The sequence below is a fragment of the Augochlora pura genome, chromosome 10 (assembly GCF_028453695.1).
Source record: "Augochlora pura isolate Apur16 chromosome 10, APUR_v2.2.1, whole genome shotgun sequence".
NCBI classification, from domain to species: Eukaryota; Metazoa; Arthropoda; class Insecta; order Hymenoptera; family Halictidae; genus Augochlora; species Augochlora pura.
Window position 1 is genome coordinate 33488358 of NC_135781.1, and position 15955 is coordinate 33504312.

The 15955-nt window shown below is 39.0% G+C and overlaps 1 protein-coding gene across 1 annotated transcript in view; it reads right to left on the reverse strand.

The window, feature by feature from the left end:
- Rgk3 (Rad, Gem/Kir family member 3) overlaps positions 1-15902 on the reverse strand; it is a 49313-nt gene extending 33411 nt beyond the window's left edge. The window contains exons 1-2 of the mRNA XM_078192125.1: positions 15494-15902; positions 10938-11186 (exon numbers count right to left, since the gene is read on the reverse strand). Coding sequence (XP_078048251.1) covers positions 10938-11186; positions 15494-15752 — 508 coding nt within the window. The 5' untranslated portion in view covers positions 15753-15902. The remainder of the gene's footprint in view (positions 1-10937; positions 11187-15493) is intronic.
- Between the last annotated feature and the right edge of the window lie 53 nt (positions 15903-15955).

Genomic DNA, 15955 nt, shown 5'->3' on the forward strand with positions numbered 1-15955 from the left:
CGCTCGCTGTATTTTTTATGCAGTCCGAATCCGTGGCGCGCAGAAGTAACCATGCGGAGATCAAGCACTCGCGGAGTTTAATTGTAATTGTGTCCCAGCTGTGATCTCGTTACGCGGCGTAATTGAATCCGTCAACTAAAAGCACTGACATCAATCTGTTGTGGAAAATTATGAAATCAGAAAATGCGATTACCGGTCCATTTTATGGGTCGCGATCACGACTGAGCAAATAACCAACGTTAATAGACACTCTAGCTTTTTAATCGGATTGTTAAACGAAGAAATAACAGTACGGAATAAATACAGGTACAAATTCGTTTAAGGTGTTCCATAATTCTCGATGCAATTTCAATAAGTTTTCTATGCTTCGTGAAAGCATTTTTTATCCGATTTGTGGTATTTTAGTGATGTTTATATTTAGTTGTTGGGTGGAAGGTTCAAGGACTCGATATTATTGAGAGTAATATTTTTAAGGACTCGATGTTATTAAAAATAATATTTTGAAGGACTCATTATTATTAAGAATAATATTTTTAAGAATAATATTTTTAAGAATAATATTTGCAAGAATGATGTTTTGAAGAATAATATTTCCGAAGATAATATTTATAAGAATAATATTTCTAAGAATGATATTTTGAAGAACAATATTTCTGACAATAATATTTGTAAAAATAATATTTCTAAGAATGATATCTTGAAGAATAATATTTCCAAGAATGATATTTTGAAGAATAATATTTCCAAGAATGATATTTGGAAGAATAATATTTCCAATAATAATATTAATAAAAATAACACCTGCAACAATAATATTTACAAAAACAATATTTACCATCCCAAAGAAACACATATACATATATTCACCCTATCAATATCGCTCTATACCTCAAAACCCACCGCAATATTTCACAGCTTTTAAAAAAAGAAAAATAAAGAAAAATTCTCCAATTGTCCCAGATAATTCCCAATAATTCCAGTCGAATATTTTCCGACCTACGAATCTAAGAAAAGGCAGATGGAACAGCGAAACGTGTCGCCTCGGACATTGTCCGCGGGAATCAAGACAACAATCGATACACTTGGGAGATTGCGCGCCGCGCGAGGGTGACATTTAATGAAAAAATTCCCTCCTGCTATTATAGTCTCAGGGACTAGAACGGAAGGTGGAATGGAAGGAAAGGAAAGGGAAGGAAGGAAGGCCGGTTCGGCGAGGGTCGCCGAAGTAATCAATGTATTCTCGCGGCGGAACGGCGAAATTCGTGGGACAGATTAAATAAAATAAACGAACGACTTCGAACGCGAACCGAGGGGACCCACACAGCGGCTCGCTTATGCCATCGATCGCCGATGTTTCCGCGACTTATGGTCGTGCCGGTTTTACGAGGAGCTCTCTCGCGGAGCAGGTGAAGAGGCGAGATGGGCGAACGTGCACGCTATAATAAGCCCCGGGCGGGATGAAATACTAATGACTACGCTCCGACTTTAATTCTTTCGACGAGTTTGCCTTTCATCCGCATAAAAGACTATGAATATTTACTCGAGGCATTCATTTTTCACCAGCCGTTCGATGACTATCGTCCACAAAATAGAGCGGAAACTGCATTGAATTTTCTTAACAATTAGGATCTTCTTCCCGTTTAAAATGAACTTGTTTTATGAAATTGAAATTTCATGAAATTTTTTAGGTTCTTAGCGAGGTCGCGAGAGTGATAAATATTAATTAATCGGAACTTCTGATGAACCGAATCTCGATTTGCGAATATTGAACATTTATTTCTGCCGATAGATTTTCTTCTAGCAGAGATTGTAGACATTTAATAATTTATTACATTTAATAATTTGTTCGTCGATTTTTCTTTCATCGCGCAAAAGACTACGCACGCGTATAAGCTCATTCTTGCTATTTAATTTGAAGATTATCGAGCGAGATAAAAAAATGAAAATCACGTTGAATCTGGTTAAATATTACAACGTACTAAAATTAGGTAATCGCGATGTAAGTTCGCTGGCGGCACTAGTTTTTCCCTTTCGTTTAATTTTCTCTCGTCATGCGAGAGATTGCGAATGCTTTCTCCAGTTCTTATCGTTCAATTCGAAGGCTGTTCTATGCAAAATAAAACAGAAATTGCACTCAAAACTGTAGAATATATCATACTATATTCAAATATCAAAAAATCCCATTTAATAAATTCGATTTCATACTATTTTCACCAGAGAGGTTGAAGAACGCCTTTTAATAATATTTAATAAAACTTATACCTATTTTTTAGTATAATCGCCACAAAATTAATTCAGTCAATATAATATATAGAATATTGGTAAAAATAACGTTTATGTTAGTCATCGCACTAGTCTTGAATTTTATACGCGATTTATTCACCCTTTACAGTCTCAGCCTTTTTGACTATAAATATATAACAATTATTCTAGCTCACAGTATTTTTATTTTATACACCAAAATACATCTTACACAACAAAATACATATTACACTTACTAAATTAATTCTTGCAACTCGCTTCCAACAATTTCTCAAATCTACACTTAATATTAATACAAATACTATTCTGAAACATCATGGAACAATTTCATTGTAACGCCAGAGTCGCCACTCGAGCGCAAGAGGTTAACAATAAAAATGCTCGAACTTGTCAAACATCGGTGGAGAATTCATCCGTAGGTATCAACCATTAACGGGGAGTAATTACTCGCTGGAAGTATTTTCTGTTGGCCGAGGAACAATGGCTCGACTGACGGAGAGGGGGGTGGCCGAGTGTCCGCGACAGAATAACGCGAATCAATATTATTTACCTACTTTTATGGTAACGAAACAGTTAGCGAGAAGGGGGGAGGGGCGTTTGGTTGTGTTTACCCACATCGAGTCTGAACTCTCCCTTCGCTGTTCGTTGACCCCGCGAATATCCGGGCAGAGTCTAGTTAGGGACGCGGCGCGCAGTTAGTGTGCCCGCGGAGGCGAACGCTCGATACTCTCGACTTCGACGCTGCGGCAGAAGTTACGTATACTCTATTTTTTTTTTTCCTCCTCCCGTATATTCATCTCGGCGATCGAAGCAACGGTTTTTTAATAATGCAACCGATACGCCGGAAAACCCGGCGAAAATTTTTGTTACCCCCTCCCCCCGGAAAACTGTTGGTGGTCGTCGCTATCGATTTCGAGGATGGGGGGTTGGTAATTAACGGCCTTGGATTAGGGGTTGCTCGTGTCCAACTAGTTGGACGGATTAACCTTGATGTGATAAACTGTTTAGTTTCGAAGTACGTTGTTTAGAGCGGATGTGGCGCGAGTTTGAGAGGAATAATGCTGATTATTGCGGGTCGGTAGGTGGGAAAATAAATAGCGAAAGTATTAAGGTTGTGCAAGGTTGTGTCAAAGTTGCGTTATATATTTAGCAATAATTAAATTGAGGTGGTAAATCGTTGTTTCAAAATATAAAAAATTAGCGTAAATACAGTATAAATTTACTGAGTGATAATGTCAATTATTTTGGGTTATTACATCGAATGATAAATAGCAAAAAAATATCATCAAGATTATACAAGGTTATGTCAAAATTATGTTATATCAATAAAATTATTACAATATTTTTCTAGTAATTATAAACGTGTATATATTTTATCTTTTTATAAGTGAAATAATTTTCGTTTATCTACTATTTGCTTGTCTAAAGTTATTGCAAAAAGACTAGGTGTACGAATACTTCTTCGACCGACCGTAAATATTAACGATACGAGAGACGAGCAACGCGACGTTCCATCTCGATCTGTTTGTACTTGTGCGTCCGTATAAATAGCGAATAATTTTAATTACACAAACAGTTTATAAATAATCTCAATGACAAACAGATCGAAACCAATCGATAGATGTTGCCGATAGCGAGCGCGACGAATACAAGGAACTCCGGCCGACAAATCAAGTCCGCGGGATTACCTTATTTCAACAGGTGGTCGAATTTAATTTTACCCACGTCGGATTAGCGCCGCGACAAGGAGGAACTTCGATTGTCCTCTTTTTCTTTTTTATATAGCGAACCGTGTGTACCGTGTGAAGCGAGACTCGAAATCGCTGAAAAGTTAGTCGATGCTGCGCGCACCTCGTCTTACTTTATAACAAAATGCCATGTTTTGCAAAATCGAACTTTTAATACGATATAACTTTTCTACGCGTATTTCTATGTTATATACTTCCACGCGACGCGATCTATATTTGAACGTATTTATACATAAATTTATGTGGACTTTTTGAAATGTCGAACTCGGTTCTTCCGCGTTACTTTCTTTTTTGATACTAAACCTAGTGAACGGTGAAAATTGTTGTTGTACAGTACTCGATGAAAATAGCTAAATTTGTTGACCAATGTTTATGTTATAATACTTCAATTAATTTCCACTAAAGGAGTTCTTAAAATTAGCAATTTTAATTTTTATATTTATTTTTTCGAAAAGTCAAGCGAAACTGTCGTAAAAAGACTCAAATTAATAATTAATTTAACGTACTTAATAAATAAGATATCGAGTTCTAGTAAAGGAGAATATGTTCTTAAATGTTCAAATTATATTCTCCAATTTTTAGGTGTCTATAGTATCGCTATTTTATGAGTGACATAACCTTGAAAACTGTCTCAGCCTGGGAGACGAAGCGGAGGGTGAAAAGAATGTAAAATCATCGGTCAAAAACCAACGCTACAAAATTGTCATTATTAAATTAGCTAAATGGAGTCGATATAGTTAAACGTTTAGAACAAACCTCTGTCTCTGCCAAAATCACAAACGCAGCTCGTCACTGCTCAAGAAAGACTTTCGCGGAACCGGTGCAGAAGCGACTCCGGCAGATGCAACGTTCGCGGAACAACTGAACGGACTTTGGATCGCATTATTATTTGGATGGCGGCCCGTCTTCCAGGTAGAACCATGAACAAAAAGCCCCACCCCTTGCTCAACAATGTGTCGATTTCTTCTGGCACTTCTCGGGCGACTGGCTCTCTGTATTCCCTCGGCTTTATTTACGTTTTTCTTGTCACGTCTCTCGTAATGTTTACCATCAAACACTGTAGAGTTCACCTCAAAGTTATGTTAAATAATATTGACAGTGACATAATTTGCTGCCTGGTTCGCGTAAACAACATTAAATAAACATTCGATGACGCGACGAGTCGAATTACATAAATAATTTTTATTCATAATGCACTTTGTATTCGCATATATTGCGGTATTTCGTATATTAAATTAACGTATTTAATTTGAAATTTAAATCTAAAGTTGAAACATAAAATTTAAATCTAAAGTAGAAATATAAAATGAGAATTTAAATCTAGAATTTGAAATTAAGATTAAAATTAAAATTTAACATCTTTCGAAATCAATTTTTATTTAAATATGTTAATTCGTGTATATTAAAACATGGTATGTGACAATATCTTCTTCCGATTGTTCCGCTCCTTGTTTCAGCATTTTTCATGACGTAATACAGTAAACAGAGCAAATTTCACGTTAACCGCAATGCTTACGATCGAATGTCGAGTTTTATGTACTATCAAGCGATTGAACGACGTTTCACAACCAGTTTCATTGACATTGATTGTAAAAGCGTTTTGGCCGAAGTTAGTGGCCGGTACGCAGCAGCGGGTATTACATGATGCATCTGGCAGCGGTGCCAACTTGATTAACTATTACCGGACAATGTGAATGTTCTTGTTTACATCGGTGAAAAATAACCGACCATCGAGGAACGAATTTTCCTGCGAAAAGCGCTCGACGACGGTGGCTTTTTTAATCTACTTTTCAATTTTCTTTTTGACTAACAAAATTTATCTATGCGCAATCAATATTTTTATTAACACTCAATATTAATAATTTTTTAAATATTTCGACGTTGCTTAGACTTTCGAAGCGTTGCAAAATATTCTTTATATAGGCAATTCATCTCAATTAATTTAGCAGAATAAATGTCGCTTGAATTTTTAACAACCATTTTAAAAACCATTTAAAATATAGAACAATTTGTCAATGTAAAAATTCATTTAAAAACGATATAACTAAATCGCTAAAAATAGGGGTGCATGCAAAGGGTTGATTTAAGATTGCACGTTGCCATTTACGAAACCTTCTCCTAAATAAATTATTAAATATTAATAAAAATATCGTTTCATCCTTCCGTCGAGCCTGCAACGTAACTGCAGGTCCGCGACGCAGCAAGTGGTTCAATTAATTACATTAAGACGCGCCGCTCAAGGACGCGAGCAGAGATCGTCTTTCGCGCAGTTGTGACACGCGATACGCGAAATTCTCTTCGGTTTCCGTGTGCGGATTATAATTTCACATGGCGCCGTCGACGGTTTAATGAACGCGTCGCCCGTGGGTGGGGAACGGGGCCCATAATATAATACGTATACGGGGCTCGTAACGAACGTTTTCGCGCAAGAAGTATCGACGAGGAACGGTGATTCCGCGAAGTCGAGCGCAGCGCCGAGAAATATTAATTACGCGAGGCCACGCCCCCGACAAACTTGGCGGACCGTTCTCGATGATAGTCCGCAATCTAAACGGTCGCCCTCTTAACCGGAAGGCAAACGTGCTCTCCTTAAACGGTCATTCCCGTGAAATTGTTTAACGAGGAATCGCGGAGCGAATCGAATTTTCTCGGCAGTTTCTCGACACCCTAAAGAGCCTACGCGCGAAGATAAATCGTCGCGTTCGAGTTTTCCACAGGCGACACAATTTTCTATATAGTACAAAATGTCGCTCCACATTTTCCACCCACTTTTTAACACGTGGAAGCGACCCTCTCTCGGAAACACCGCGAATTACGGCTCCGTGCGTTCGTCAGAGAGGCGAACACTCGCGTTAATAATAGAAAAACCTCTCGCACACCCCGCAGCGAAATAAATCGTGATAAAGACGCGAGAAAGTCCCGCGAACGCGAGGCAAGTGCTACTTTTTCCATAATTGAGCGTCGTCTGTTTTTTTTCTTTTTTGTCGATCAGCCTCGAAACTGCCGTCCGCCGCCGCGCGTACTTGAAGTTTCGAGGGGCGCCGCGTACCGCGCTTTATCAGATCCCAGCCGCGTAAATAACGAACTTTCGCGTTTCGCATTATCTGGAGCACGGACGAGCTCTCGAGAACCTTGAACCGTTGCCGGCATCCACGAAATACTGTTTTATACAAATTAAGATAATTTATATTTTATTCGAATTATTCTTCTATTTTTTAGTCGATTCAAATTTATTCAATTTCCAACTGATTTAAATTTATTTACCTAATTGATTTAAATTTATTCAATTCCTAATTGATTTATTTTTATTTAATACCTTGTTGATTCAAAGTTTATTTCTTTATTGATTTAAATTTATTTCATTCTATTTTGAATAACGCTATATACCATTAAGATATTCATTCCACAATTTCGAACAAAAGAGTCTCTCTAATATTATCGATATTACTACAGAGAACATTACAATAAAAAAAAAACATAAAATAAAAAGCATTAAAATAAAGGATAAAGTAAGTTAAATAAAGTAAAGAATATTAAATCGAAGAACATTGAAAAAGGGAGCATTGAAACAATGAAGACGTGATTTGAAGAAGATTCTTTCAAAATGCACGCCTCGACCTTCGATCTTCTATAAAGACGACGATCTTCATAATATCCCGGCGTTCTTTGTACACGGTTGAAAAACAACAGTTCCCGGATCTCCCCGAAATCTCGTCGAAACCGAGAGCAGACGGCGAATTAACGAGTAAACGACGTTCACGCGCGCGCGTTCGTTGGCTCTCGAGTGGCCGCATGTGCTCTCGGGATCCGCTTCGGGGAAGTCGTACGACGTCACAACTATAGATACTCTATTTTCGCTTATCTCACCTCTACCGGCTCTCCACTCTAAACTCTCGTCCCCCCTCTCCCTCCCCTCTCCCTCTTGCTACCTATTTCCCTTTCCCTCTAGCAACGAAATCGCGCCGCGCGAAGAAATGTGTATTTCTGGCTCGGATTCTCGACGAGCGGCGTGCAGAGAGAGAGAGAGAGAGAGAGAGAGAGAGAGAGAGAGAGAGAGAGAAGCAGAGAGGGAGACAGAAAGAGAGGCAGAGAGAGAGAAACAGAGAGAGAGAGAAACAGAGAGAGAGAGAGAAACAGAGAGAAACAGAGAGAGAGAGAGAGAGAGGCGAGAGAGAGACAGAGAGACAGAGAGAGGGAGAGAGAGAGAGGGAGAGAGAGAGCGCGTCGAAGACAAATTCGAAGCGGAATCCGCGTTCCCGACCACGAATCTCGATAAAGCTGATAGAAATCGCTTGTCGACGATCCCCCGGGGAATTCGAGAGGAAAACGATCCTCCTCGGACACAGGGAGAAACAATCGCCAGCCACGCGAGAAATTGGTCGCGGAACGGCCGCGCGGCTGCGATGCCCCCCCTCCCCGTTCGGCGCGTTCGAACGGCGTTTACGGGGAGATGAGATTCTCCGGCCTCCGGCGTCACGTGGTTCAACCTCCCACCCCACCCAGTTTTAAGGAAAGACACGTTCCTCGCTCCGTCTTCATCCCTTTTCCCGCGGCCAACCCTCCCCGGCTCGACCCTGTTGCGCCTTCAACGCTTAGATAAGCGAATGAGGGGGAGCTTCTCGATTTACATTAAGTCGTTTGATGGCCGAATGGAGACATTTTTACTATAGATTATTACTATGTAACCTAGACGTAACCTTAACAAAATCGGCATTGTGCTTTAGTAATTTTATTTAGATTTCCATGGAGTAATTGATAACAGTCTATTTAATCGATATAAATTAAAATGAATCAAAATGCATTGGAACAAATTAAAATAGATCGAAATGAATCAAAATTAATTAAAGTAAATTAAAATAGACTAAAATAACTCAAAATAAATTAAAATAGACTAAAATGAATGAAAATAGATCGAAATTAATTAGAATAGATCAAAATGAATCAAAATAAATCAAGATAAATTAAAATGGACTAAAATGAATTAAAACAGACAAAACTGAATCAAAATAAATTAAGATAATAAAACAGAGTAAATTCGATTGGAAAAAGGTACTGTAATTTTACGAAATTTTTTAAGTTTTCCATACTGTCATCAAAATACCCAAAAATTATGGTTAACTGATTTTTTGTTCCACTTTGAAAGCGGGTCAATGGACGATCGGTTTCAATCACGAGCGCTTTACGTAACGAGAATAAGATAATATTGATAGGACGCTGTAGAACGGGGAACGCAGCGGAGTTTGCAGCGACGCGGATTCTATGTGACACAATAACAACGTGAAAGAATTATTCGTCGGATTAACCCCCTCGACGACGACGGCGCTTTCTGTGTACGTTACGGGGCACGCTAAATGAACAAAGGAGAGAGGGAGCTTTGAAAACGTATTAACTTTATTAGATTCGAAACTGTTTCATTTCCTATGGACGCGGCGGAGGCTTCCGCAAGCACCGGGGAATTGAATGACGTCAATTTTCTTTTCACAATCATGTGGGAACGGGTTGGAAAATTCATTCGGCGTGGACCGCGCTCGCGCACCGCTGTTTCCCCAGCGGAAACGAAAATGGCCGGGCTGAGTCGTTGTCTTTGGTTCAATACACTGTGATCTGAATTTTTCAAATCTTTCAAACGAATATTCAAAAATGAGGATTAAAGAATTGATAAATTTAGTAGCGCGAAATTAAAGGTAGAAATTATGGCGATATAATTTCCTCGATTATAATGAAGAATCAAATTTCTACCAATTAAAATTCGAGAGAGTTGAAAATCCACAAAAATAAGAAACCTTGAAAAATTTAATTAACGAAACCAATTACAACAAAGTAACAAAAATAAATAATCAATGCACCGAATAAAATCAATTTTTCATCCCTTCCTTAATTTTTTAAACTAATTTACGAAAATAGAAATTTGCATTAAAATCGCGTCGCAGTTATCAAACTTCCGCAAACATTTTCTTCTCCCTCATTCGTCCCGGGCTTTCTCATCGGCAATGCTATTTTCTCAGAGAGAAAAAAAATGAACGTCGTGACGTAATAACGTGTTCCCTTCGTACGTTGAATTGCAACGCGATGCAAAGAAAACTGTATCTAGAAACGGAATACGAAAATTGTATCACAAATTAGAGAGAGAGAGAGAGAGAGAGAGAGACGGAAAAATCGTCGCGATGAACTTTAACTTTTGCAGACGTTCCTCCATTAAACAAATTCCCGTGATTTTCGCGCGCCAGTTTGCTCCTTGCCCTATAATATCTCACTCCTCCCCTCTCCCCTGCCCCCCTTCTCCCCTCTTGTTACGAAGATTCAATTATGGGCGAGTTAATTTATTGCATGTCGAAACAGTATTAAAGTTCCTGTTATCGGTGCTCGGCGATCAGAGGCGCGCTTATGGTCGGGCTTAGGGAAAATTATCTGCGACGACGGCACTGAATGAGGTGCGAATAAAAATATATTTGCCAGAATTAGATATATATATTTACATATATTATATCAAAATAGATTGAAATAAATTAAAATAGACTAAAATGAATTAAAATAGACTAAACTGTATCAAAATAGATTAAAATGAATTAAAATAAATCGAAATGAATCAAAATGAATTAAAATAAAATAAAATAGACTAAAATGAATCAAAATAGATTAAAATAAGTTAAAAGAGATTACAATAAATTAAAATAGACTAAACTAAAAATATATGTATATCATAGCAAATACAAAGCATACGAAAATACGCTTGCTAAATTTACACATATATGTCACTAAATTAAATATTAATGAATCATACATATAATTAATATATATAAAATTAAATATATATATTCAATTGTTGCTAAAATAAATAGCTAATAAATTTGCCAAAGTGATATATTTAACTTTAGCAAACTTTTGTTTCATGTAAAGAGTCGCTGACAGGTGATTCATCGGTCCTACCTTTACTGGTGAGACTGAAGCTTCTGAGCCTGTAGCTGTCCTCGTCCTCGCCGTCCTCCCTCGACGACATTTGGGACGAGGTGTCGGGAACGTCCAAAAACGCATTGCTCTTCCTGTGATGAGTGTGATGCATGCTCTGCCCCCTTCGGCTACCTCTTCTCCTGAGGCCGGGGCTGATGTCATTGTCGGTCAATCTGGGCTCGCTGCTGCAATGAGCGGACTTCACTGTGCCCTGATGATGCTGCGCGGCTGGAACCAAACATCGAACACATAAACAATCGTTCGGAGAACAAATCGAAAAAATGGCAAACTATTCTAAAATTATTTATTTATTAGTGTCGATTCTTCTTGGTTATTCAACAATTTTACGCAGAGACATTAACCCTTTGCACTCTACGCCATCATGAATATTACCTAGCAGCGCTTATATATGTATATATAATATTATTATAATAATATTCGATTGATATAAATTTGTAGACATCGATAAATAGTTGCAAATCGCTAATAAACTTTACTGTTTAATCGTATACTACAATAGAATCACGATGTCCCCGGAGAGAAGGACAACGGAGTTCAAAGGGTTAAAACTCGAACGACGTCGTCGACGAAGGAGAACAGGAGATCAAAATAAGAATATAAAACACCGGAGTCTGAACGCAATAAATACAATAAATACGTACAAAATAAACGCAAAACGTAATAAATAGCAGTCTCTATAGTATCCGACGAGACGATTAACAAACAGAGCGGGCCGCGTTTCGCAAGTCGCAAAATAAATCGCGCGCAGCGAGGAGGAGCTAAAAGGCGGCAATAAACTGTCCGAGTGTCTGTGTCCCGCGGCCGACTAGGAAAATGTTTATTCGTCCGACGGGTTTACAAGTGTTCCAAGATGGCCGAGTTATCGCAGAATTTGCCGGGGAAAGCGAGGCGCGCTCGCGCGAGCATATGTTTATCCCCCGGGTCTATTACCGTGCGCAACACGTACGAACGCGCTGGTGCTTGGAAGCTTTCAAATCTCTCGAGAGCCGTGCGTGCGATAAAGTTTTACGGTGGGTCAGAATGACCCGGGCCCGCGTTCGACGGGGTACGTCCGTCGCGCGTCCGCCCTTCGACGAGTGAATTTTGAAACGGATGGTCGTCGGAGGACGGAGAGGGTCGAAAGCGCTGGGAGCACAGCGTGGAAAGTCGACGTTGCCCGAGTCGTGCTCTTTCACAATGTATTCACGTGGCGTCGATACGCGCGGCAACCCTCCCCCCCCTCCCCGCTCCACACGCGCGATGGGAATTGATCACGCGAATATGCTAATGCGTTCAAAGACCTCGTAAAGAAAATTCTTTGGTGAACATGTTCATTCTTCGACGGGAATGTAAGGGGTGTTTTAATCGAATGATATCGATCGAATTATGGTGATCGTTCTTAATTATTGTATTGGTGATTCTCAATTATTATAATGGCAATTATTAATTATTATACGTAGGTAATTCCACGATATATTGTAATATACTATTTATTACTATATTATATTCTTCGAGGGGAATGTAAGGGGTGTTTCGAGCGAATGCTATCGATCGAATTATGTTGATCGTTCTTAATTATTGTATCGGTAATTCTCAATTATTATAATGGCAATTATTAATTATTATACGTAGGCAATTCCACGATATATTGTAATATACTATTTATTACTATATTATATTATAACATAATTAAATTCTCTTAATAATAGAATTAGAATTAAATTATAATTAAATTAAATTGAAGCTTTAAATTATCCGATGAATTAATTCAGATACCGTTTTAGTCAAATCTTTTTCTCTTATCACATTAACCAATTAAAAAATACGCGGTTCTCGTAACGCGTCGAATTGGCAGCTCGTTGGAAAGCTGATTACCGATATATTGTTGAGAATCGACACACTCGACGAACCGCTAATTACGGTTTAAACACCTGCCCGACAATCCTCCGTGTTTTCCGCGGGCAAACAGCAATCGAATCGGCATCGAATAAATAAAGGCGGTCTCTTCCGATCGACGGTATTTAAACTACTCGAGAGACGATTTTTGCAGCTCGAGCGTAATGTGTCGATCGTTACGATTTCCATGGTTGTACCTGCCCCCGCGCAACAAGCCGAACCCGTCAATCGGAAAGCCATCATCGTTTGCTTTCATCCTTTATTGTGTCGGCCAGCGCGCGTGGCTTTAACAAAATTCCGCGTGAAAAACAATTGTACGAGCGACACCGCGGAACGAACGTCGAAAACCGTGCGCGCCGGGGGGGGGGGGGGGGAGAGCGCTTAATAAAAAACTAAACGGTGTAAACAAATCGTATCGCGTAGTTTGTTGGATAGAGTATATGTGTATATATTGTATAGTATATGCAGCCACGTAAAAAGTGAACAAAATGATTATTTTGTGTATTCAACTTAACGTTTTTAATTTGAAAAATCGTCGACATTTTTTGATTCGAAAAAGTATGGTGAAAAATATGATTGTCGAGGTTTAAGATCTTTGCGTTCATGGTAACGCGAAGGTCACGGTGTTACAGGTCATTGGTTAGGTCTTGACCCCAGCTGTTACGTCACAATGATAAAAATAGGTACTCCCTTTTTAAAAAAAAATCGTCGACGAAATTGAAGTCCTGAGAAGTATGATCGCGAGAAGAATGTTCTGTCTGTCGTAACGTATGACCTTTAACCCTTTGCCCTATAGCATCGTGTCAGAGTCGTTACGAAAGTTTGGAACGCGGTCTACTAAATATTAATTTTAATTTAATAGAAATACAATTTCAGCCTTCTATAGGAATAATTGAAAATTGAAGTGAAGGTTTTGAGTATTAATTCTCTATAGTCTCGTGTGGAAATTTAGTAATCAACTAATCGGTTAATTAACGTGGCTGTAAAAGAAATCCTAGTGCAAAGGAATAATCGAATGTTTCAAATAAGCTTTTGAATCATTTTTGGCAATTTTTCATGGCGCTAAAAGCAAGTGAAATGTTCAAAATGATCAAATTAATTCAGCCGTGAATTTAATTCAATCATTTGTATGGCGTAATCATTATTGCATCGGTTCATTTAATCAGCATTAACATTTGGCTACCCCGTGAATTAATTATATTATTACCAATTGTATCGTTTAAAGTATTATACGTCCTTTATGTCACAATTTTTTTTTTTAAATAAAATCGAGAATATTGCTAAAACTTTTAGTCTGAACATTTTACATTCTGACTAGTATAGTATAGTACGATTTCCATGATATCGATTGCTTTAGCTATAGTAAACCTTACGACATAATTCTTTTAACCAACAAAGAGCCCCTAAATTTTCGTTGTTTTTCTTTCAGACGTACCAGTACGTCGAAACTTTACTTTACCAGTTGGTTTAATTAGCGAGAACCTTTTTCTACCCTCCACGTTAATTATATCGATTTCGATTTGAAATTGTTTCAACATGTACCTTCGAATTCAATGCTTCTTTTTTATCATAGACAATGACATAACCTCACTTTTCCGATTAATATAATTAATCCATTAGCTGTACATTATGGATTAACTCATATATAATTAATTATTCTTGATAAACATAATTAATTAATTATATATCAGTTACTAGTCAAAATAAAAATATTTGTTTCCATGAACATTGATTTTTCTTCTTTTGCGGCCCACTTAAAGTTAAGCATTGTTTATTTGGCCCAAGTTAGCTTTTGAGTTTGACACACCTGGGTTAAAACGCCCTAAAAACGTCATCACATCCCCCACCACGTATATCATACGTTCCTTTACGACCCTAAAATCTGAAACTTCTTTACGGTTCCCGTAGACCAACAGCTTCGGAACCATAAAATCCACGGTTCAGGCATTGCTCGCCGGGGACTCGGCGAAGTTTAATACCGAGAGTTATCATCGAAGGTGCTAGTGGGACTTCGGGGCGTTGCGACGCGTCGGTGGGACCCGGTTAGGTGCTCGACGAGGCGATCGCTCATCCCCCGGTTCGAATGATTAAAAGCTCTCGATGATTTTAGTGTCCCGATTGCCCTCGTTTACTTTCATTCCCCGATTTCGATGGCAATTATTTTAGCGTTTAAATATCAGTGGCAGAGAGACAGAATTTGATTTCGACTTAAAAAGATTGAATAACATTCATACTTAACAGGTTATTGTTAGAAATCTCCGTCACGAGTCAGACTCGTCAAAGTACGGCAAGGGGTTAACCCTCTGCACTCGAAACCATTTTAACTGGAAATCTGAAGTAATTTTTCTGGCTTTATAGTATTCCCATTTCATATAACAATGTATATTTTATGCATATGTAATTGATTCTCGTCATTCGTATCGGCAGAACATAACCTTAACAATTTCTAAAATGCAAATTTTATTAGTGTAAAGATTATTTTGCAACGTGAGAGATCAATTTTAACGGTGCCTCACAGTCACCACTCGAGTGCAAAGGGTTGAAATGGCTTCGAAAATGGCGAAAATCAACTTCAACAAATGACTGAAAATGTTAAAACGGCTTCGACTGCGATGGGTTAAGTTATCGTGGTCATTTACCTTGGGCGGCCGCGCGGCGTCGGATGCTCTTATTCGCGCCGGAAACGCGGGCACTCTGGGACCTGGTTGCGGGTCTGCGTCTTCTGGTCGGCGTGCTGCTGTCCGGAGTACCGCTGCCGCTGTCCTTCTCCCTGTCGATCCTGTCCCGTTCCCTCGCGCCCGAGGGAGGCATCGCCTCCAGCATCTGCTCCATGCTGGAGAACCCGGGGGCGCAGATCGACGCCGACCTGGTCTTCCTGCGGAGCGAGTGCTCGGCCATCTTTGCCCGCTAGCCGTTCGACGGATCTTAATGCTGCCGGTAATTTCCGACTCCGAACTGCGCCTCCTCGAGACCACTGCCTTTGTCTTTATGATATTCGGCTCTATCTCTATCTGTCCTTTTCTCTCTATCGGTCCTTCTCTTTCTATCTCTATCGGTCCTTCTCTTTCTATCTCTCTCTCTCTCGACGTTCGTCGCCCGCT